This window comes from Ictidomys tridecemlineatus, chromosome 2 (assembly GCF_052094955.1).
Source record: "Ictidomys tridecemlineatus isolate mIctTri1 chromosome 2, mIctTri1.hap1, whole genome shotgun sequence".
Taxonomy (NCBI): domain Eukaryota; kingdom Metazoa; phylum Chordata; class Mammalia; order Rodentia; family Sciuridae; genus Ictidomys; species Ictidomys tridecemlineatus.
This window is the reverse complement of record NC_135478.1, coordinates 28,744,038-28,767,902: the sequence shown is the minus strand read 5'-3', so window position 1 is coordinate 28,767,902 and position 23,865 is coordinate 28,744,038. Positions and strand designations below refer to the sequence as shown.

At 37.4% G+C, this 23,865-nt stretch overlaps 1 protein-coding gene across 1 annotated transcript; it reads right to left on the bottom strand.

Annotated features, from left to right (window-relative positions):
- Positions 1-1,461: 1,461 nt before the first annotated feature.
- On the bottom strand, positions 1,462-23,601 carry Cmtm6 (CKLF like MARVEL transmembrane domain containing 6). Its single transcript, XM_005317315.5, has 4 exons — positions 23,343-23,601; positions 12,271-12,447; positions 8,885-8,983; positions 1,462-4,589 (listed from the first exon to the last, which is right to left on the bottom strand). The coding sequence occupies exons 1-4, from the start codon at positions 23,478-23,480 to the stop codon at positions 4,452-4,454; spliced, it is 552 nt and encodes a 183-aa protein (XP_005317372.1). The 5' UTR covers positions 23,481-23,601; the 3' UTR covers positions 1,462-4,451.
- Positions 23,602-23,865: the final 264 nt, after the last annotated feature.

Sequence of the window (23,865 nt, the reverse complement as noted above, 5' to 3'; positions counted from 1 at the left end):
TTGAACTCAGAACTCTTGCATGCTAGGCAAACACTCTTCCACTGAGCTACATCACCAACTCTTTAGTTTTGTTGTTTTGAGACAAGGTCAAAACTAAGCTGCCCTTGGATTTGCAATCCTCCTGCCTCAGCTTCTGGAGTCACTGGGGTTCAGTGTGCACCACCTGGCTAAAATTAGTTTTTGTTTCAACAAGGGATCTTAGAGCAGATATAGGAAAATGTTAAAATCTACTTAAGCTGGGTATTGTCTCCAAGTGTTATTCTCTGTACATTTTAGTCACTGAAATATTAAAAAAAAAAAAAAAAAAAAACCTAAAAAGTAGGGCATGTACTACCACATCCAGCTGAAAAGAAACATCTGAGAGATACAGGAGAATAAATAATTCCTTTTCTTCTTAGACACCACTGTGTAGATGTCTTGTTACACTATAAAGGCTCAACCCTGAGCCAGGCCTGTACTCCCAACTAGGGAAGCTGAGGGAGGAGGATCTCAAGTTCAAGGTCAGCCTGGTCAATTTACTAAGACCCCATTTCAAAATTAAATAAAATGGGTGGTGGTAGGGGATGTAGCTCAGTAACAGAACACTTAGCGTTTGCAAAGTCCCGAGTTCAACCCCCAGCACTGCCCTCCTCCCCCAAGGTTCAACTTTAAGGACAAAACTCACAACACAAGATGGATGGTCAGAAAATCACAGAAAAGGACTTGGGTCCATGATGACACAGCTGAAATACTGAATTTACAAGGCTGGTCTCAAACTCCTGTGCTCAAGTGATCCTCCTACCTGTCCCTCCTGTGTAGGTAGCTGAGCCTACAGGCTACTTACAGGTCTGCACCACCAAGACCTACCCAACTTTCTTGTGAAGTTTTTCTTACCATTTAAGACACATTTAATTATATTTTCTGCTCCTTGAAGCTTACAGCACATTGATAAAATGCTCTTTATCAAAACCAAACAATAAACTTTGAAGAATGTATGAATTCCAGCGAATTCTTGATGACTATAAAGACCTTGTTATTCTCATACAGACTGGAGGCAGGAATTTTGCAAACTATACAAATAGCTGAAGATTTAACCAGAACCACCCTACTTTTCCTTTGTACTTTCCCAATTGTTAAACAGTCACAGACAGAATATGCCTGTTTTTTTAAGCACTGTTAGCCACATCTACAAATGTGATATAAGGTCCAAATTTGCTTCTGTAAAGGCATTTAGTCTGTAACACTATTTTATAACTTTTCATCCCTAAAAATGTTTAAATGTGTATTTTAACTTTCATCAAGAGGAACAGTTCAGGTATAGGAAATGGACTGGCTTCTTTCCTAGCCTCACCTCTTGCCCCTGGATAGTGCACACTCTAGTATTCTACACAGGTACTCAACAAGGTTTGAGCCAACTCCCACAACTAGGGAGAAACCGTTCAACAAACTATCATGCTCCTATAATGAACAACTACAAAGGTGTGAACATTTTAATTAAATGGATTTATTTAAAAAGAAGACTATAAAATTTGACATTGAGAGAGATAAAAAAGACCCACAGGATTTACATTGACAAATACAAAAATGATTGGCTATAAACAATGTAAAAATACATTTCCCAGTTCCCAAATAAAGCATAATTTAAGTTTAATAATTACAAAATTTTTGTACTATAAGTACCTTTCCCTTATAATTCTTAAAAACCATTTTAAACAGTTTTTATAAAATGCAAATTAAATTTGCTATAGCTGTTAATATAAAATTATTTTAAATTTGAATTTACTGAGGTTGCCCTTTTCTATACATATCAGCAATTTCTGGTCCCAAGTTCTCCTTGAACTTATTTACTACCATGATCTTTTTACTCGTTTCCTTCCAGGCAAGAGAAGCTAACTAATAATGGGTTCCATTAAAAAAAAAAAAATAATGTGAAAGAAGATTCTAAGAGTGGCCAAAAATACAAATTATCTTTCTGAAAAAGAAAAGATTAAGTGGCTTACTAAGAAGCCCGCTTCTGCACCAATGAAACAATGGAGGTAAAACTTCAGAATAAGCAGAGTTTACAATCAATCCCGACATGCTGAATGAGTGAAGACAACTGGGAATAAGTCTGTCAATTCTAACTAAGCCCAAAGCATGGTTGGTGCCTTATTTTATACCTAGAATGTTCCCCAAAGGCTCAGGCATTGCTGGCTTGTTCTCCAGAATGGCACTATTTAAGAAGTGCTGGAAATTTTAGAGGTTGGGCCTAATGGGAGATTTTTTGGGGGGAGGGGGGTGCCCTTGAAGGGGACTATAGGACTTCTGTCTTTCCTGCTCTCTTTTTTCCTTTTTGCTTCCCAGCTGCCATAAGGTGAGCAGCTTGTTCTGTCATACATTCCTCAATGCGATGTTCTGCCTCACCAGAGACCCCAAAGCAACAGGGTCAACTGAACATGGACTGAAACCTCCAAAACTGTAATCTCAAATAACCATTTCTTCTTTTTCAGTTTATTTTCTTGGGTATTTTGTTATAGCAACAGAAAAATGACTAACACAGGTGGTAAAACTGAGGTAGCCCAGTCAATTTGCTGTGAATTCTATATGGGTATACATGACATTTAAAATGACAAGAGTACACAGCATGATCTGAAATTCTACAACTGCCTACCATAAATTTTTTTTCTTTAAATCAGTCATCATTCTTGGACCTAAGACCCAGCTATTTCTCCTCTTTTAGATGACATACCCAATAAAAACAGAATCCATGACTGATTTCATTATCTCCCAAGTAGTAGTGACATCATCACTAACACTAGCATCTAAAATAGGATACAGATGAATAAGAAACCGACCTTGTAACACAGAGCAGAGGCTATATCTGCCCAGTCTGACCAATTTTTGAGAACCACAATAGCCATGTACATGCAACTAAAACCTATCTACAACATTCAAATGGCAGCTGAGAAACTAAAAAGAATGTGGTCATTAACCGAATCACTGGAAACATGATTCCACTGCTGTAGAGAGAAAACCTAGCCGAGGAATCCTTCACCAAAATACAAAAGGATGTGACTTCTGGGTTCATGACCTTAATACTGGAGTCTCTGGTCGGGAACAAGAAAGGTCTACTCTGTATGACTTGGGCAGAAAGGACTGATCTCAACAAAGTCCTATCTCAAGTGCCCTGTGTGTGTGACTATAAGACAGCGAGCAAAAGACAATTCTTTCAAATTATCAGAACTGAAATTTCTTGAGAATGGTTTGACTACTCCCTTACATCATCGACAGTATTCACCTGTTCAAGTTCCTTGACATTCACTTTCTTAAGATATCTTCTTCTTGTGGGAACGAGGATCCTAAGGCTCCTGCTACACACTTTCACACCTAAAGAAAACTAAAAAGGAAGAGGCCTACCTCTGTCAGATGATGAAGCAGCATGTGGACCATTGTGATGAGACAGAAAAGGAAGCATCTCAAACAGATGAAAAATCAAAGGCTGGGGTTTTAAAAAGAAGACTTGCTCAAAGTGATCTAAAAAGGACCCACAGAGCTGCATTAAATAGAAATGATCACATGCCAACAGGGTAACAGCCCTTTTTTCTAACTCATAGTATAAATTCAGTTCTTCACATACATGGGAAGTGGTTGAAGCCTGTTTTTATAATTATTGTACTAAGTAAAAAATCTACCTTTCTTTTCTTTGGTCCTTAGGTATAATATCAGTTTCTTCAATTTTTCTGTGTTATATAACAATCATTTTTTTAAACCTGATCTCAACAAAGTGCAGTTTAAACATGAGGTTGCTGCTGCTTTTACACATAAAATACCAACAGCTCCCAGATATTTTATATTAAGCTATACAAAGGTCTCAGAAAGAGTTAATAATTATCCTAAAATGTTACCATATAATTTTAAGGCTAAGTGAAATACAGTAAAGCCAAGTATTACATAGTAAAGAAAAAACCTAGACCAACATTTAAAATATTGGTCTCTTAAAATATACATTAAATTTCCATTAACAGAACATAATCTAATAAAAATACTAATATCTAAGCAAATTAATTTAAGAATGAAACAATTTCTAAATAAATGAATATAATCATGCTGTTTATACAGCTATAAAGCATAATTTGGAAGCTAAGACAAATAAGAGAAAGCCCTGTAACAGAAAGACAGAATCATTTATCCTCAGTTGAGCTGTGTGATTTAAACAACGGTCCTTCTCCTCAAAAAAAAAGACAAACTCCATAACACAAGTTTTAAGTTTTGTTTTGTTTTTTAACAATTAAAAATTTTAAAAAAACCCCTGTACTCTAGACTGTGGTGACTAACACACAGCCTAATATTGATAAACCTGCCTTCCTGCTATTCCTCCAATTCTCCAAAGAAGTGGTTTAAGCAATTACACAAATTTTACAGGACCTTCTGCCAGAGCTCAGGCATCACCACCAAGAGTCACCATCTTGTGTAACACCTGCTCCCCAGAGTCTTTAGGCATTAAGGGGTTCAGTGAGGGCTTCTGCTCGAGTGGTATTCTCAGGTTTTCTCAGCTGGGACTCCTGTAGCTTTTCAAAAAGCATAGCACCAAAGTCAAACAGAAACATAAAACTTGCTAGAAATCCAAACGCCTGAGGAGAAAAAAGGAGAAAAGGTTATAATAAGAACTTGTGGAATGCGATTTCACATTTCCCACATGATTCTGAGAGTGCTTCATACAAGCAAGATGATTTATCAATTTTATCTTTTTTTTCCTTATACCTACTACTTTTTAATGATAAAATAACTTTTTAAAGCTATCAAAAAATGGAAAGAAGCCAGGCATGGTGGTGCACAACTGTAATCCCAGCAGCTTGGGAGGCTGACAGGAGGATCATGAGTTCAAAGCCAGCATCAGCAATTTAGCAAAAGTCTAAGTAACTCAGTGAGACCCTGCCTCTAAACAAAACATAAAAAGGGCTGGGGATATGATTCAGTGGTTAAGTGCCCTTGGTTCAATCAATCCCAGGTACCAAAAAAAAAAAAAAGGAACAAAAAAGGAAAGAAGTTACAAAAGAAGAATTTCCAGAATAAGAGCTATTAGATAAAGTCCCACAAAATTCAAATGCATATCTTATATATGTATGTATATGGGTGGGGCAACAATCTATGAAACTAAGGTGGGTAGAGGAAAAACAGGAACTCATAAAATGATACAAAATAGAGGATTATTAACAGTGTTTAGACTAACCCACATTCATGATTAGGGAAATATGTCAGTAGACAACTCAACCTAGGTTAAAAATGGATAGAGTAATTAATATTAAAACAAATTGCATTTTGAAGATATGAGATTAAATTATCTAACTTACAGTTAATTGTCCCATCGTAAAATGACAACACATGATGCCACTACCTACTTCCTCTTCCTTAAAATTACTTCCTCATTGTACTCTTCTAACATATGATCAAACATTCTGAGAATTCTGTCAAGAGTCAGACCATGCTCAAATTTCGCTTCTTCCCTAGCAAAACCCTTATGGAAACAGGGGCCAAAAAGTAAAAGAGAAATTGCACTGGGTGATGGTTAATGTCTCCTGCAACCCTAACATTCCACCTCATTAATTCTTAACATTCTGTTAACTATATGTTGCTGTCTCCTGACCCTCAACATCCTCAACCCCTCTCCACTCCAAAGAATATGCATTCTGGGCTAGGATTGTGGCTCAGTGCAGAGTGAATGCCTCAAACATGTGAGGCACTGGGTTCTATCCACAGCACCACATAAAAATAAAAAATAAATAAAGGAATTGTGTCCACGTATAACTAAAATTTTTTTTAAAAAATGAATATGCATTCTGTCCCATTTCATCATATAGCAAATTATTAAACTCCAAATTAATTCACCTGGATATATCCAACATATTCAACCTAAATCTATTTATCAAAGCCAGGCATGGTGGCGCAAGCCTGCAATCCCAGCAACTCGGGAGGCTGAAGCAGGAGACTCTTGTGTTTGAGGCCAGTCTCAAAAACTTAGTGAGACCCTAAACAACTTAGCAAGACCCAGTCTCAAAAAAAAAGCGGGGGGGCTGGGGATGTAGCTCAATGGTTAAGCCCCCTATTTTCAATTCCCAGTACAAAAAAAAAAGATTATCAACCCAACCCAACCCTCAAACCCAAGTCTTTCTCACTCTGAAGTCTTTATTTTTATTTGATAACATCTATTACCTTACTTGCTTAGGAAACTTTGAATATTTCAAATGCATAAAAGATGTCCCCTTGTCTGTCAAACTATCTCTGACCACCTCAGAAAGCTCTAGTCCACAGGGGGGCCTCTGTATTATGTAATCCAGACAAGTGATCTGCCAGCTCCTTTGTTCACATAGTTCCCTTTTTTATTTATAATGTCTCTCTCACTCATTTAAGTCTATTCATAACTTGAATAGTTGCAGAAGGGCCAGGAGTAGTCACACACACCTATAATCTTAATGACTTAGGAAGCTGAGGCAGGAGAATCGCAAGTTCAAGGCCAGTCTCAGTTAACTGAACCAGACCCTGCCTTGAAAGAAATCAAAAAGAGCTGGAGATGTAGTTCAGTGGTAAAGCATCCCTGGGTTCAATCCTCAGTAACCCCCTCCCCAAAATAATTGCAAAAGGTAACTTCAGTTTACTATAAATACTGACTTTTTAAACCATGAGTCACTATTAAATATGCCCAGTGAAATCTAACTACTGTAACATTCTAATGCATTATCTAAATAAAAAACAAATTTTTTTTAACAGCTGAGGATTTTATGTCATGCTTTTTTTATATTCCCTTAGAACTCAAGTATTCAACTTCATTTCACTTACCCCACAGAATTTTATGATTTTATATATATATATATATATATATATATATATATATAAAATATTTATTTTTTAGTTTTAGTTGGACACAATACCTTTGTTTTATTTATTTATTTTTATGTGGTGCTTAGGATCGAACCCAGGGCCTCACACTTGCTAGGCGAGTACTCCACCACTGAACCACAACCTCAGCCGATAATATATTTTTATACTTATAAGTATATTATTAATCACCCTATCACACTCCTCTGCAATAACAATATGTATACAAACTAAAATTAACCATAAGACCCTATTAAAACTTTGGTTTTTCTCTCCAAATGATTTGTGTATCCTTGGATAGATATTATTCATTGCTAGAATGAGTCAAGGTTCAACAATAATTTTATCTGTTTTGTTTTTATAGGTGTAAAGAGCTAAGAAATTATGATCACATGAATAGGTAGATATAGCCATACAATTATTTGAAATCCTCTTCTACTGTTCTGTCATAAAAAGTGGTTTTAATGATCTATTAGCTGACAACTACTAATTGCAACTTCAATTTCATTAAAAACAAAGTACTAACTAGAAAATAGATGGCTTGCAAAAGGATGTATTATCCCACATGCATAACACTGGTACCAGTGCAGGTCCGTGATCCTTGATTTGCAATTCTGAAACCCCAAAAGCTACAAAAACTCAAAGCTTTCAGGATTCATTTGACTCAAAACTGACACATAATAAGATTATTCACAGTCTTTCTTACTCCTTTTATTGTAAATATTCACATTTTGCTTCAGAAATACTAACGTTGGATTATAGAGTGCTGTACTAGGCCCTCTAAAGGGTAACATAGTACAGGAGGAGCATTTACTTTCTAAAATCCAGAATATTCTGAATTCTTAAAACAAACCTACTCCCAATGATTTCAGATAAAAACTGAACCTTGTCAGCTGCAGTGATACCTGCCTGTAATCCCAGCAGCTTGGAAGGCTGAGGCAGGAGGATCATAAGTTCAAAGCCAGCTTCAGAAACTTAGAGAAGCCCTAGGCAATTTAGTGAGACCCTGTCTTAAAACAATTATAATAATAAAATATAAAAAAGGGCTGGGGATGTGGTTCAGTAGTTAAGCATCCCTGGGTTCAATTCCCAATACCAAAAAAAAAAAAAACAATACTAGATCTTTCATTTTCAATCATCCCTTTGTTGTTCACAAAGGTTTTTTATTTTCTTTTGCTTGTTTTACAACTCAGGGTAATGTACCATAGTAACACTGGGGACAAGTACATTTTTCTTTTGGAGTGGGGATGGTAACTGTAGAAGGGAAGGTAGAAAAGAACTGGCTAGTCTCTTCCAGAGGTGAATTCTTATACATATTAGTTTTAAGAAAAATTATATGTGAAGGTTAAAATCCAGGTAATTGATTTCCTCAAAAACTATTCCTAACTAGTACTCCTCAGAAAGTTTTGCTAAAATTTTAAGTACAGGCATAGTTCACTGAAGACTACTGTCTAGACAAACTTCTATTGGTTCATTTAACATATTCTGTCACAATTTGTTTCCCTTTCTATTTCGTTTATTAGGCTGAACCTTTGAGTCATTTCTCCTGAGTATTTTTATACACCTAGAACAGCATCTGGAATGTAGTTATGTTTTTTTTAATTTTAATTTTGATTATTTTTTGTGATACTAGGGATTTAACCCAGGAGTACTCTACCACTGGGCTACACCCACAGTCCTTTTTTATTTCGTATTTTGAGACAAGGTCTAAGGCTGACCTCAGACTTGCAATCCTCCTGCCTTAGCCCCCCAATTCATTTACGCTTCTGAAGAACTAAAGAGAGGTAAAATATGATAAAGTCAATTTTATCACTTCCATTAGCATAATATATTCATATGTGGAGTAGATGGAATTTTTTTTAACAAGACTATTAAATTCTAAGTTTTTAGAGCTATAATGTTTATTTAATTTTAGATCTTCTATTTAAAATTACATTAAAAATAAAGGACAAATTACTCTCACATATTGTAAAACCTGTCAAGTATTTTCTCAAACTTCTATATTTTTAAGGAAACAAAAAAAAAGCAAAGTTAAAAAATACTAAATACTTACAATTGCAGCAATTTCAGCTGAGGTTCTGTCATGGGTAGAAACAAAAATGATAGATGCCAACAAAAATACACATCCTGTTCCCAATGTAATGTAAAAATCCTATGCATAAATATAAAACACATAAGGAAGACAACATAATTAGATTCATAAAAACAAAGTTCCTAAATTTTAATTTTCAAAAACCTGAATGACTTACTTTTTTCTTGACATGACCCAATTTACATACCCTAACTTATAACTTTCCAATAAGCCTGGCATTCAAAACACCACCCATACTTTGAACTGCTCATACTGAAAGAGTACAGATAATCTTTTAATAGAAAGTCCCCCCAAAAGATAATCTTTTAACAGAAAGTCCCCCCAAAATAATCCTTTATTAGAAAGTTCCTCCAAAAAGAATTATCACAATCCAAGAATTTGTTGCAATTTCATTTCATTTCCAGAAGAAAAAAAAAATTCCTTCCTTTTAAAGTATTCTATGCTAGAATGACATCTCTCAAAGTACTTCAATAACACTCTGGAAAAGAGAAAAATCAAAAGAACCATCTATCATTAATTAGATTTATGTCAATAGTGTTTTAGACACTGGAGCTTTTTGGAATAACATATTATCCTTAACTGTTCCAAGTGGGTAATCCAAAATAAGTGTGCGTGATGAGCTTATCTTCCACCTAAGAGCTTCCATATCTCATCATAACACCGCTTAGAACCATGAGGTGCTTCATGGGTTGCAAAGTGCTCTTTATGGCATTGCCTAGGAAAGCTCTCACTTGCCAACTGAAAACAGTGCTTGACAGAGAGGAAAACTGGTAATATGATAGTCACTCCAAAGGCATACTTTTCTGTGAAAAAGAAGAATTTTCAAAGGAAATTCTTAATTGTAAGAATACAATTAGGGGCTGGGGTTGTGGCTCAGCAGTAGAGAGCTCGCCTAGCACGTGCAAGGCCCTGGGTTCAATCCTCAGCACCACATAAAAATAAATAAATAAAATAAAGGTTTTGAATCCAACTATAACTAAAAAAATAAAAAAGAATACAATTAGGGCTGGGGCCAAAGCCCACTGGCAGAGAACTTGCCTAGCATGTGTGAGAAATGGGGTTCAATCCTTAGCACCACATAAAAATGAAAAAATAAAGACATGCTATCCATCTACAATTATAAAAACTTTTTAAATAATATAATTAATACAATTAATTATAATAAATACAATTAAAAATCCTAAGGTTTTGTCCGAAATTTTTCTTAATATGTATTTCATTTAAAAGTGGGTCTGTTGCCATTGTTATACAGAGATTCCTACAGTGATGGCATTTGCCATGACAGCCCTGAAGTTATCAGGACTTTGGTTCTAATAGGATTCTGCCTAGATCACATGAGAGAATATACAACATGAGGGCTTTCCCTGAGTTCAAATTCACTTCACTCTAGCTGTGTTAACTTTAGACAGTTACTTAACCACTCTGAACCTAAATATCCTCAACATAAAAATGGAGCATCAAATAGAAGAATTCTAAATCATAGCACGTCAAGTGCTGGACATGATTATAGTACAGTCATATATTGGTCATACCAAGAACTGTTAAGTATGGGTTAATCAAAAACTTGATTCAAAGTTATATTTAACTGTTTGACATCAACTTTTTCTAATTTTTTAACTTAATTTTTTTTTAAAAAGGTAATGAATTCCTGGGCTGGGGCTGTAGCTCAATGGCAGAACACTTGCCTACCATGTGTAAGCACGGGGCTCAATCCACAGCACCACATAAAAATAAACATAAAATAAAGGCATGTGGTCCATCTACAACTACAAAAAGAGAAAAAAAAATTTTAAAAAAGGTAACAGATTCCTAAAGCATAAAATTTCTTTATATAAAGGGTATACAAAACCCCAGCACTGCAAAACAAAAAAGGAAAAAAAAAAGGTAAATATCTTAAGATAACCAATACATGACCCTGTGCTTGCTTCTCATTAATTTAAAACAATAGAATCTTGCTGCTTTCTTTTTACACCATTATCTCTTGGCCTTAATAATTTAAAATATACCATAATTTCTATCTTTATCCTCAGAGATATATATCCTTTTATACCTCAACCCTGACATGCACAATTCTTCACAAACCCAAACATACTGAAGAAATAAATTTATCAATGATTTCTTTCTTAAATTCAGTACTTTCTGTAAACTATTTCATCTGTCATCCCACAAATCCAAACTATACTCAAATAAAAACAAAGGATTAGTAGACTAGCTAGAAAGTTAAGCACTTCTAATATTGGAAAACAAGACTTTCCCACTATAATTTTATTGTAAGGGTAATTTCTCTATCGTACTAGAGATTAAACTCAGGGGTGCTCTACCACAGAGCTACATGTTGAGACAGAGTCTCATTAAATTGCCCAAGCTGGCCTCAAACCTGTGAACCTGGTGCTTCAGCCTCCTAAATCACTGGGATTACAGGCGTGTGTCACAACACCCACCTAACAAACTCATTCTTAAATTCACTTACAATTTTCTTCATAATAAAATGAAAGCAAAATATAAACAGGATTATACATTAGAATGACAGTTTTAAATAAAATTTTACTTTATTTAAAAGCCCAAGAAATAAATTAGTTCATAACTCTATCTCCAATGTTAGCATATGTCTGGAACATAACAGGCACACAATTCATAACTGTAAACAAATGAGTGACACTCTGAAATGTGGAAAATAAAGAGTGACAAATCTAGTTTGTTTTTTTTTTTAAAAAAAAGGCTGCCAGATGTGGTGGCGCATGCCTATAATCCCAGCAACTCGGGAAGCTGAGGCAGGAGGATCATGAGTTCAAAGCCAGCATCAGCAATTTAGCGAAGCTCTAAACAACTTAGAGACCCTGACTCCAAATAATAAACAAAAAGGGCTGGGGATGTGGCTCAGTGGTTAAGCACACCTGGGCTCAATCCCTGGTACCAAAAAAAAAAGTCTACTGTAAATTAGATTAAACCACCAATAACTATAAAATACTGGCAATGTTTGTCACTGTCATTCTAATCCCTCTAATCCCACTTTCACTAACATTCCCTTGGCAGGAAAAATTGAGTTGCTTTAGAGACAGGGAGTTGGAATAATGCATAGGGTCTTGTCTTTAATTTTTTTTTTAAATAGTTATTTTTTAAGTTTTAGGTGGACACAATAATCTTCATTTTACATTTATGTGGTTTTGAGGATCAAATCCAGTGCCTCATGCATACTAGGCAAGCACTCTATCACTGAGCCACACCCTCAGCCCCACACAGTGTCTTTTCATGGTACTGAGTTTTAAAAGCATACCTACTTTAAACAATAAAACCAAGATCAAAACAGCTAAGCTCTTAATACAGAGATTTTATTTTTTCACACTTACCGATGATTTTACTTTTGTGTTATCAACTCTGTCATACACTGGAGTACAATACACAATCAGCAGAAGGAGACTCAGAAGGAAGGCACTGCAGCTTACAAATTCAAAAAAGTAAAGTCCTCCACACAATGTGCATTGTGATACAACTTCTTCACAGATGAATGCCAGCAGAGACAGCAACTACAAAAAAAGCAAAACATTCTACTTGTTTTTCAGAGAGCCCACTGCTAGTCAAAAAATACCATCTGTTTACTCAAGTATTTATAGAGACTATGGTAAACAAGATTACTGAGTGAACCTCATCTATACAGAACTTATGGCCTAATTGTCTTAAAGGTAATACAGGCAATTAACTACACCGAGCTAAATGTTAGAACAAGGAAATCAGGATGTTGTTTTTATAAAAACACACAGGAAGGGATTCAGGAAAAAATAAGTTCAATTCTGGGTAAAAGATAGGAACTGAAGTTCCTGGCAGAGGAACACTACATAAAGACATAGAGATGAGAAAGCATGGCGCTGCCCCCACCAACTCACACACATATCTCACCACCCCAAATGAACTGCGAAAGCCTGTCAACATAACTACAGTGTAGTTTGAGAGAAGGAAATGACAGAACAAAATTATGAGACTAGAGACATAAGCAGAAACCAGATATAAGTTTCCTTATCAAGTAGTTTAAGGGATCTGGATTTTATGGGGTTTATAGCAAAAGGGTAAAATGATCAAGTTTGTACTTTCAGTGGTTCTTGCTAGCTCCACGGAGAAGGGACTGGAGCTAGTGCAAAACTCGGAGCAGACATCCAGCTGGGAAACTGAAGTAGGAAATCAGAGAACATGGTGACCAGAAGTAGCAGTAATGGAGAAAAGCGGCTAATCACTGAGGGATGCAATAGAAGTCCTTTTCAGACAGGGTGAGTGCAAATAACGTGAAGAAAATGACAGGCACAGTGGTGCACACCTGTAATCCCAGCAGCTCAGGAGGCTGAGGCGAGAGGATTGAGAGTTCAAATCCAACCTCAGCAACTTAGTGAGGCCCTAAACAACTCTAAATAAAATATTTAATAGGGCTAAGGATGTGGCTCAGTGGTTAAGTACCTCTGGGTTTGATTCCCAGTGCCAAAAAATAAAAATTGTGTGTGTATGTGTGTATGTATACACACACACACACACACACATATATATATATATATATGTATGTATGTATGTGTATAAAAAGTAGGCACAAGATGATACATATGTACACATTATTTTTAGTTAAAATAAAACAGCATGTTTATGGGCTGGAGTTGTGACTCAGCAGTAGAGCGCTCGATTAGCACGTGCAAAGTCTGGGTTCAATACTCAGCATCACATAAAAATAAATAAAATAAAGGGTTTTATGTACAACTAAAAAATAAATATTAAAAAAGGCACATTTATTCACTAAGACTGGGTAACAATCGTGGGGCTGGAATGCCTGGCACAGTGAAGGGAGAATGGGTAATTCTGACTGACCCAGTAACTCAATTAAGTGCAGGTGGATTTTAATGGCACTCCCACTGTTGGATTGTGGTATTAACACTCTGGTACCTCCCTGCAGAAAGAATCAGGGTTTTTCTTTTTTTTTTTTTTTTTTTTTTTTTTTTTTTTTTTTTTTTTTTTTAAAGAGAGAGTGAGAGGTGGGGGGGGACAGAGAGAGAGAGAGAATTTTAACATTCATTTATTTTTTCTTAGTTCTCGGCGGACACAACATCCCTGCTGGCATGTGGTGCTGAGGATCGAACCCGGGCCGCACGCATGCTAGGCGAGCGCGCTACCGCTTGAGCCACATCCCCAGCCCCAGGGTTTTTCTTTTTAAGAGGCAAAGGTGCTGGGGAAAGAATTCCGTTTTAAATGTGTTATGACTGGGGAAGTCTGTAAGAGTTAGGTGGAGATATAGTTTGGAAGCAAATGGATATATGCATCTGGAAACTCAGAGGAAAGGTCCAGATGCAGATCAAGATGTGGAGGCAGCCAAGCGAAAGAATGAGATCACCCAGAATGAGGGAAGATGGCCTTATGCAGAACCCTGAGGAATCTCAAGATTTAAGGGAGTTGCAAAGGGGAGACCCCAACAAGAACTAGAAGCAGCAGCCCAAGAGACAGCAGGCAAGAAAAAAGTATTTCCACAGACAGTAATCATGAGCACTAAAAGCTACTTAGAGTCCAAGAGAGAACAACACTGAAACACCTTCATTAGAATGAGTACCAGAAGGTTGCTGGTGACATCAGCAAGGAAATCCCAGTTAGGAAGTCTAGCCAAATAAAGAAGCTAGATTGTAGCATGGTATATTAGGAAGTAAACAGAAGACAAGGCAGTGGAATAGAGACTGCAGTCAAGAAGTATGGCTGGGAAAGAGTGGCCAGATAGGGATTCAATGGATGAGGTCAAAAGGAAGAGAATTTTCAAGATGGGAGGGAGCACACTGTGCATATTTTAATGCTTAAGAAAACAATTATACGAGTCTGAACAGGTAGTGAAACTAGGCTTGATAGTGCATGCCTATAATCCCAGCCAGCTTGGAAGGCTGAGGCAGGAAGATTCAAAGTTCAAAGCCAGTCTCAGCAACTTAGTGAGGCCCTAAGCAACTCAAGCAAAGCCTTGTCTCAAAATATAAAAAGGATGGGGATATGGCTCAGAGGTTAAGCATCCCTGGGTTCAATCCCCAGTATCAAAAAATAAGAAAGGAGGCTAGGGTTGTGGCTCAGCAGTAGAGTACTTGCCTAGCATAAGCAAGGTGCTGGGTTCCATCCTCAGCACCAAACAAACAAACAAACAAATAAAGGCATTGTGTCCAACTATAACTAAATTTTTTTAAAAATAAGTAAATAAGGGTAATGAAGAAATTCTTTAGAGATAGGATTCAGGGCTCACATCAGGGCCAATCCTCAAGAAACTGGAGGGAAGAAAGTAAAGAGAAGTTCACTTGGGCAGTTTATGTGGGTTTTGTGGAAGCTGAGGGCGTTTCTTTCTGAGTGCCAAAACCATCAAAAAGACTCATCAGAGTTGAGCATTTGACTGGGCTCACCCAAGTCAAAGGCTAAAGGGAAATGCCACCTGACTTCAGTGAGGCCTGCAGAAACAACCAGATATACTAATGGCAATAAGATTGCTACCAAAAATCAACAGATACATTTCACAGTACATAATAAACATCTTATCTTACATTTTCATTAAAAAGAAGTCAATGGTGCAGCCACTCTGAAAAACAGTTTAGCCATTTCTTCAAAAACTATCCATGAATCTCTTACAACCCAGCCAACTGTACTCTTGGGCATTTATTCTAGAGAAATGAAAATTTGTTTGTGCAAAAACCACTACATGAATTTTCATGACAATTTTATTCACAATAGCACCAAACTAGAACCAATCCAGATGTTGTCAATAGTTAAACTGTGGTAAATCCATTATTAATAAAAAGGAACAATATACAAAATGACCTGATGTATCTCCAGAGAATAATGCAAAGTAAAAAAAAAAAAATCTAGTCTCAAAAGGTTATACACACTATTTACATAACATTCTTTAAACAATAAAAATTATCGAGAGGCAGAATAAATTAGTGGTGGCCAAGAAAAGGGGGAAGGTATGGCTATTACAGGATAGCCTGGAAGAAGCCCTGTGATGACCAGTTTTGCATCTCGACTAGGTTGATGACTATGGGAAGCTATACATGTGACAACATAGCACAGAACACCCCCATACACATTCATACCCACACATAAACAAGTACATGGGGCCTCTCTAAATTTATTTTGTAATTTCTTATGAATGTATAAGTGTTTCAAAATAAAAATTGAAAATAAAAAAAGAGGTCAAACCTAAATTAGTATGTAAGCCTCCACAGGATCCTCCCCCCCTTTACTGGCAATATAAAATTTATATATCCCCACAACTAAAAAGAACTTATATGAGGACACAAATAGCTCTCATTGTTCGAATTTACTGTAAATTATTAGCAAGGCATGAAATAGTTCCACACATCGCAAACAACTTCCTTGGACAGTAAGGCATTCTCAGTTATCACACAACAGGATTTAAAGTGACAAACAAGGATACACAGTGGCACATACCTGTAATCCCAGCAATCAGCCTGGGAAATTGAGTGAGACCTTAAGCAATTTAGTGAGAACATGTCTCAAAATAAAAAATAAAAAAGGGACTGAGGATATAGCTCAGTGGTAAAGGGCCCTGGGCTCAAACTCAGTATCAAAAGAAAAAAAAATCAAATGGCACAAGGTAAACTCCAGATCATTATGAAGGTTATTGCCTTAGTCTCCTCTATATATAATTACAATGGATTTTTACAGGTCTATAGTATAACAATATTTTAAATGTCTAATGTTTTATTTGCTTTATTCTTGCCTCTATGTTAACTTTTTTCCAAGTTTTAAGAGTTTAAATTGGGAGTGGTGGCACATGCCTGTAATCTCAGTGGCTGGGAAGACTGAGGCAGGAGGATTGTGAGTTCAAAACCAGCCTCAGCAACTTAGCAAGACCCTGTCTCTAAGTTTGAAAAAAATATAAAAAAGAATTGAGGATATGGCTCAGTGGTTAAGTGCCCTTGGGTTCAATCCCCAGTACAAGGAAAAAAAAAAAGTTTATGAGAAATTTGCAAAATATGACTCAGGTGTTTAAAAGTTAACTATTAGAAGATACCAGCCTAAAATAGTAATTGTTCAAGAATAGTTGCATTTATTTATTTATTTGATGGACAGCATGCCTTTATTTGCTTATTTTTATATGCAGTGCTAAGGATCGAATCTAGTGCCTCACACATGCTAGGCAAGCACTCTGCCACTGAGCCCCAGCCCCAACCCCAACAGTTGCTTTTGAATCATTCTTATTGTAAAAATTAGATTATCAGGACCACTCATCTGTGAAGGCTACATGATAATAAAATCTTACCAGGATATACAGTTCTTATCTACTCTTGGTAAAAAAAAAAAAAGGGGGGGAAGGGGGCAGGTGCCAGGCAGGGTAGTGCACCCACCCCTGTAATGCCAACAGCTCAGGAGGCTAAGGCAGCTGCTACCATTAATCTTCCTTTAGAATCACCATAGCACTATTCAGTTTCCTGTACAAAGTGTGAATGAGGATTATGTATCCAATATTGTAACATATACATGAAGATGAAATGATGGAGTGACAAAATCAATGTATAAGAAATAATAAGAAAACAATGTTTTATGTGACATAATTGGGCATTCATTATATGTGAGTTCAGAATAGCAGGAGAAGGACTCAAAACCAAGATTGAGAGACACAGAATGTGAACAGGAAGAGGATATTCCAGGTTAGAGAATAAAAAAGAACAGATTCATGAAGGCAAGAATTTGCATGGTAAATCCAAAAGGCTAATAAGGCAACTGACCTAACTGGATGTGGATGATGAGGAAAATGGTGAAGACACGTTGGGTGCGGTCGTGTTATGACTGTGCAAGGGAATATGGATGAAGGCACCAGGGAAGAACTACCCTTTACAGGAACCAGGGAACACCTGCCTGGTTTTGTAGGTTAGTAGACAGGACAGGAGGGCACTGGGTGGGGCCTGAAGGAACTTGACAGTTCAAGAGTAGGAGGGAGGGCTGGAGTTGTGGCTCAGTGGTAAAGCACATGCCTAACATGTGTGGTTTGATTCTCAGCACCACATATAAATAAGTGAATAAAATAAAGGTCCATCAACAACTAAAAAAAATTTTAAGAAAAAAAAAAGAGTAGGGGGGAATACAGCACTGCCAAAAAAAAAAGAATAGGAAGGAAAAGAGCAACTAGCACAGGATAAGCAAGTCAAGAAGTGTTCAAAATAAAACAAAAACTTAGGAAAACTTACATAGCAAGTAAACATCCTCCACACTGTTAATCAAATAGTGATGCCTGTGAGTGTGAGGGGTTAGGATGTGGATTATTTTTATTTTAATCATATTTTTAGTTGATTTTTTGAATAAGTGGTCCCTTTTGTATTAAAAAATGAAGAAGAAAGTGTAATGGTTTAGAGAAAGAATAATTTCAAGAAATAGTTGGTCAATAGCATTAAATATCAATTGTCAAGGACAAGAAGACAGATAACATCACTCATATAGGCAAGAAGTTAATGATGAAAAAAAAGTAGTTAATGATGAACATAACCCATAAGTAAAAAGGTTTAATTGCTATTTCATGGTATACAGTCTTGCTCCTAATAGCATGAAATCATAATGCTGAGTGAATATTAAATTAGGAATCTAACAATTATGCCCAATGTAGTACCTTTTAATGATAAAATTTTACACAAATATAAATATAAGAATTATCAAGCTCTTAGAGTTGGGAGGGCCTCTGGAGAACATATAGTCCCTCAACCTCAAATTTACAGATGAAACCAAGCTTCTGTGTTAGCCAGGCACAGACAAGAACCCTTGGCTCTCACTTTATACTTGTCCCCTACTGCCTCCCCTACAAAAAAAAAAAAAAAATCTATAAAGTTTATTTTATGATAATGTATGTTTTCACAGGTTTTCTCTGGAAGATTGGGTTTTTTGCTTTTTGCAGTGCTGGGGATTGAACATGTGGCCTCAAGCAGGCTAGGCAAGCGCTTTACCATTGCAGCTATATGCCCAACCCTGTAAGACTGGGTTTTGAAGTTACTACCACCAGCTTTATATTTCCTTTTTTGCTATTAAATCTTATATTAAAAACAATTGGCCAAGTGTGGTGGCACACAACAATAATCCTAGCAATTCAGGAGGCTGAGGCAAGAGGACTGCAAGTTTGAGGCCAGCTTCAGCAATTTAGTAGGCCCTAAACAATATAGGGAGACTCTATCTCTAAATAAAAAATAAAAAGGACTAGGGATATAGCTCAGTGGTAAATTAGCCCTGGGTTCAATTCCCAATACCCCCCCACCAAAAAAAAAAAAAATTGACTAGTCATTTGGGAAGTTTCACTCACTGACTAAAAGATGGTATTAACACAGCTCTGGTGATTTAAACATTCAGAAAATGACTACTCTATATCTCCATTTCAATTTCACCATCTTTTCTGAAACTGAATCTTCCTTAAAACTCTGTTATTATGTTTAACACTAATTCTCTATCATTTATCTTTAAAATTATTTTAGTTATAGATGGATATAATACCTGTATTTTATTTTTTATTTTTATGTGGTGCTGAGGATCGAACCCAGGGCTTTACACATGCTAGGCAAACACTCTACTACTGAGCTACAACCTCAGCTCCTATCATTTATATTTAACTACTAAAAATTTTTTTCTAAAAATTTTTTTTTGGGGGGGAGGGGGTGGCGATATCAGGGATTGAACTCACCACTGAGCCACATTCCCATTCCTATTTTGTATTTTATTTAGAGACAGGGTCTCACTGAGTTGCTTAGCACTTTGCTTTTGCTGAAGCTGGCTTTGAATTTGCAATCCTCCTGTCTCAACCTCCCAAGCCACTGGGATTAAAAGCGTGTACTACTGGCCTGGCTTAAAAAGAACTTTTGAATGTTTTTCATTAATCATAAGACATCATGTATAAAATTCTATAAATTTATGAATTAACAAACATGTTACTAAAAACTTGTAAGGTTCCAATAAAAATACTGTCAGGTCTCTCTTGCCTTAAGAAATATTTACTTACAAAAGCTTAATGAGATAATTGCTGACATTATAGATCTTCCTCAAGGTAAAAACAGAGTATTCCAATTTAATACATATCAATTTTCACATTTCAATAATGAAAAGAACATCAATATAAGAAATTGCTTGTGAGTGATTTGCTTCTTGGTACTGACAGAATAACATTATATTATAATTTAATAAGCTGAAATTACTGGTGAATCCTAAGACAAATTGCTTGCCTGAAGAATGACTATAATCCCAGTACTGTGCAGCCATCAGGATGTTCAACTGGTACCACAGACACAATGTGGAGCTTGTTGAAGAGAGAAAATTATACATATTTAGGTCACTGCACCAGTTAATTAGCAAGTAAGTAGGTTGCCAAAGTCGATTCTCCCCTAAAAAATAAAAACAACTCCCTCAAAAAGTAAAATAAAAAACTCACAAAATATGAGCATAAGAACAAATGTATGCATAAATTTAAGATTCCAGTAACTCCTCACCTTGATATCTCAATGAATTTCTAATTATCTCTGGAAGGGTGTGTGGCAGTTAGAGGATGCTTATGCTTTGGATAATCCTTTGACAAAATTCAGGTCATATCTGAATGACAAACATAGCTAGTTATATGACTCCAAAAGATAGAAAAGGTATGCTCTTTTATCTCTAATCTCCTCCTACATGTGTGTAGGCTCCACTCTCTGCCCTTCAGAGCTCAGTTCTGTAACAGAAAACTCCATGGAGGCTAAGAGATTTGAAGAAATCTTAAATGTGCAAAGAATCTCAGAGGTAATCGAACTCAACATCCCTAGCACCCCAATGTAAGCATTTCCCAAGTACACAATGTCTAGTTTTTAATTTTAGAATAGGCTTCCTTTCTCTCTTGGGGTCTTTCAAAAACTGATAAGATTTATGGGTCCAGAAAAATGTACTCAAATACATAAATGGACATCATTTTGAAGTTTCCTTTTAAAAATACTGTACTTCCTCTTCTGATTATGGGCTTCTCCATTATACTGTTTCCTTATGGGAGCTCTGCATTTCTTTCTTTTCTTTTTTTTTAATAAATCATCAAAATAAGACAATCTAAAGGCAGAGTTTGAGTGAAGGCAAAGAAGATCTTGTCTACTGCCCCAGGCTAGGTGACAATTTCTACTGACTCCATCTATAACTTCCCTGGGACTTTCTGGGTAACTCCTGTAATACACTGCAATTATGAAGAAATAAAACATTACTGAAACAGACAAAGCAAGAACAAGAAAACAACCATCAAAGTGAAAGGCAATAATGAAACAATATTTTTAACACCCCATACTAAAGAAAGCATTCTGTAATATTACAAGTTCCCCATAAACAAATAAATGAATTCATGAAAAGGTATTAGTTTTTACCTTTCCTCATTTCTCCTTATGAACAATGGAGAACAAACAGGAATAGTCTAACAACACTTTCAAGGCAAACTAACCTACTCTTCTCTCATCCAAGTAAAAAGTCTACCACCAGCAAAATTTCAAGTTGTGTTCTATTCTGAAGATATGGGATATTAGTTTACTAAACTGTAATAAGGTAATGAGAAATTCTACTTTAGTTCTGCCAGTTCTGATTAATAAAGGCAAATGAAAAAGATTTAACAGGCAGCAAATTAATACACATTATTTCTTTTGAGCAGCAAGAATGCTTCAGATGAGTATCAATCCTCTTCTGAAGAGTTCCATTCACATAGAAACATTTATGCTCTACTGCAGAGAAGCATAGATAATATTTAAAAATCCCATGAGAGCAGATAAGAGAAAGAGCAGGAGGAAGCACTTCTAGGCAGCAGGAACACCTAATGAAAAGGAACAGTGGCAAAAGGGAGCCTCTAATACCTGGTAAGAACTTAAAAGTGGCCCTGTGGAACTACCTAAAGGGAGGCCAGAGAAACAGGATCACAACATCTTGAGTTCCATAGAGCAACATTATCACTTGTCTTCAAGTGATTTCCTAATCATCCACAGATAGTTTATTTTGGTTCTTTATAAAAGCAGTGCCAGAAGAGAATGCTTAAGTCCACACTCTGCTTAGGTAACATAGTAAGAGCCTATCTCAAAATAAAAAATAAAAAGGGCTGGGGAATGTAGCTAAGTTGTAGAGCACTCCTGGGTTCAATCCCCAGTCAGAGGAAGAAGGAAGGGGGGCACAGACAGACACACAGAGACAAAGACACAAACACACAGAGGCACTGGGGGTGGGTGGGGAAGAAGCCCTGCCAGTTTCCTAACTGCTGTTTTTCTATTCAACAAAAGTAGGTCATCTGAGTTCTAAGAATTTAAATTCTGGTCATCTGCGTTATAACCCCCCCACCTAGGAAACCAATGAGTTCTTTTTACTTGGAACAGTTAAAAATAAAAATAAATAAAACAAAACCCATAAACATTCTAAGCATTCTGATTTTTCCCAAAATGGCCCTGGTGCAGGAAAAATGCCATTAATGGTTGAAACAGCACAGGGGAGCTCAATATAAGTGTTAACTGAATTATAATTTAAACTTCAAAGATGCTTTGATATTTTCACTAATAGATTTATGACACTTTAACTGCCTAAAATACTCAATGTAAAACAAAGCATCCCACCTCCTAGTTCTGCTAGCTGCATATACTTTTGACTTCCTACCTTGAACACACACATTGCTCATTCAGAAATAATTATTTTCCAGTCAATACAAAAATTTCTGGGAGCCTGAAAGGGAGGCAAATGCCTATAATTCCAGCAACTAGAGAGGCTGAGGCAAAGGGATCCCAAGTTTGAGATCGGCCTCCGCCACTTAGCGAGACCCTGTCTCAAAAAAAACATGTAAAGTAAAAATGGCTAGGGATGTAGCTCAGCAGTAAATAAGAGCATCTGAATTCACTCCCCAGTACTAAATAAATAAATAACAACTTTTGGGAGACAATTTACTGGAGACACACACATCTCAGTGCCAAGCGCGGTGCCTTCCAACTATCTTCAACAAGTTCAACTTGCCCCCGTGGTCTAGCACCAGGAAAACCACAGGAACCAGAGAAAGATAAGCAGTACTACGTAGTCTGGTCACAAGCAAATGGGGTGTCCACGGAGAGTATCAGCTGGGATGAGAGAGAAAGGCCACCGCAGAGGGCAAGTGAAAGACGTCGAAGTGGCTGATTTGGGTCTCCCACGACGCTTTTCCTGGGCGCGTGGAACCATTCGGAGCCCGAATGGAGAGAGACTTGGGGATGAAGGATGGCCCCGGCGACAGCAGGGAGAAGCAGAGGGCAACGCCCCCTCCGCCAGGTGGAGAGGGAAGGAACTGAGGGTGTGGAAACGGCTGCTTCCTGAACAACCAGACTGAGCAGTGGCCACCTGGCAGCCTCCCGCGCCCGCAGGCCATCGGCCCCCCGGGCCAGCCCCCAGTCCCCAGGCCCCGCTCGCCCTCCGCCGGCAGCGCACTCACCAGCTGCAAGCCTTTGAGAACCCGCCGATACCAAGGGAGTCGGGCCAGGGAGAAGCAGGCAGCGAGGCCGCTCCGGGCGCCCCTGGCGGGACCCGGGTCCTCTTCAGTGGTGGGGCTGTACACTGCTCCGTTCTCCATCGCCCAGAGTCAAGATCGCGGGAGCCGCGGCAGTTGCGTCTGACTCGGCTGGGTCCAGTAAAAGTCCCCGAGCAGCAAGGGGCGTCACTTCCTGGACCTCCACCCACGCTTCCGGCTGACTCCGCCCCGCCGCGACTCCGCCCTCGCCACGCCCCCTTCCCGCCACGCCTCCTCCCGCCCCAGGCCTAACCTTTTGCAAACGTGGTTATTGTTTGTGATTCTGGCTTTTGACCAAGAACTGGTTACTTTCTTTTTCTTCCTTCCTTCCTTCTTCCTTTCTTCCTTTCTTCTTTTCTTTTTTTGCAGGGATTGAACTCAGGGGCACTCAACCACTGAGCCACATCCGCAGCCCTATTTTGTATTTTATTTAGAGACAGGGTCTCAC

Excerpts from the sequence above, each read along its gene's own strand:
- Cmtm6 (XM_005317315.5), bottom strand. The coding sequence starts at position 23,480 with ATGGAGAACGGAGCAGTGTACAGCCCCACCACTGAAGAGGACCCGGGT. Across the intron at positions 12,448-23,342 it reads TTCTCAAAGGCTTGCAGCTG|TTGCTGTCTCTGCTGGCATT; the intron begins GTGAGTGCGCTG and ends CTTTTTTTGTAG. Across the intron at positions 8,984-12,270 it reads ACACAAAAGTAAAATCATCG|GATTTTTACATTACATTGGG; the intron begins GTAAGTGTGAAA and ends ATTTATGCATAG.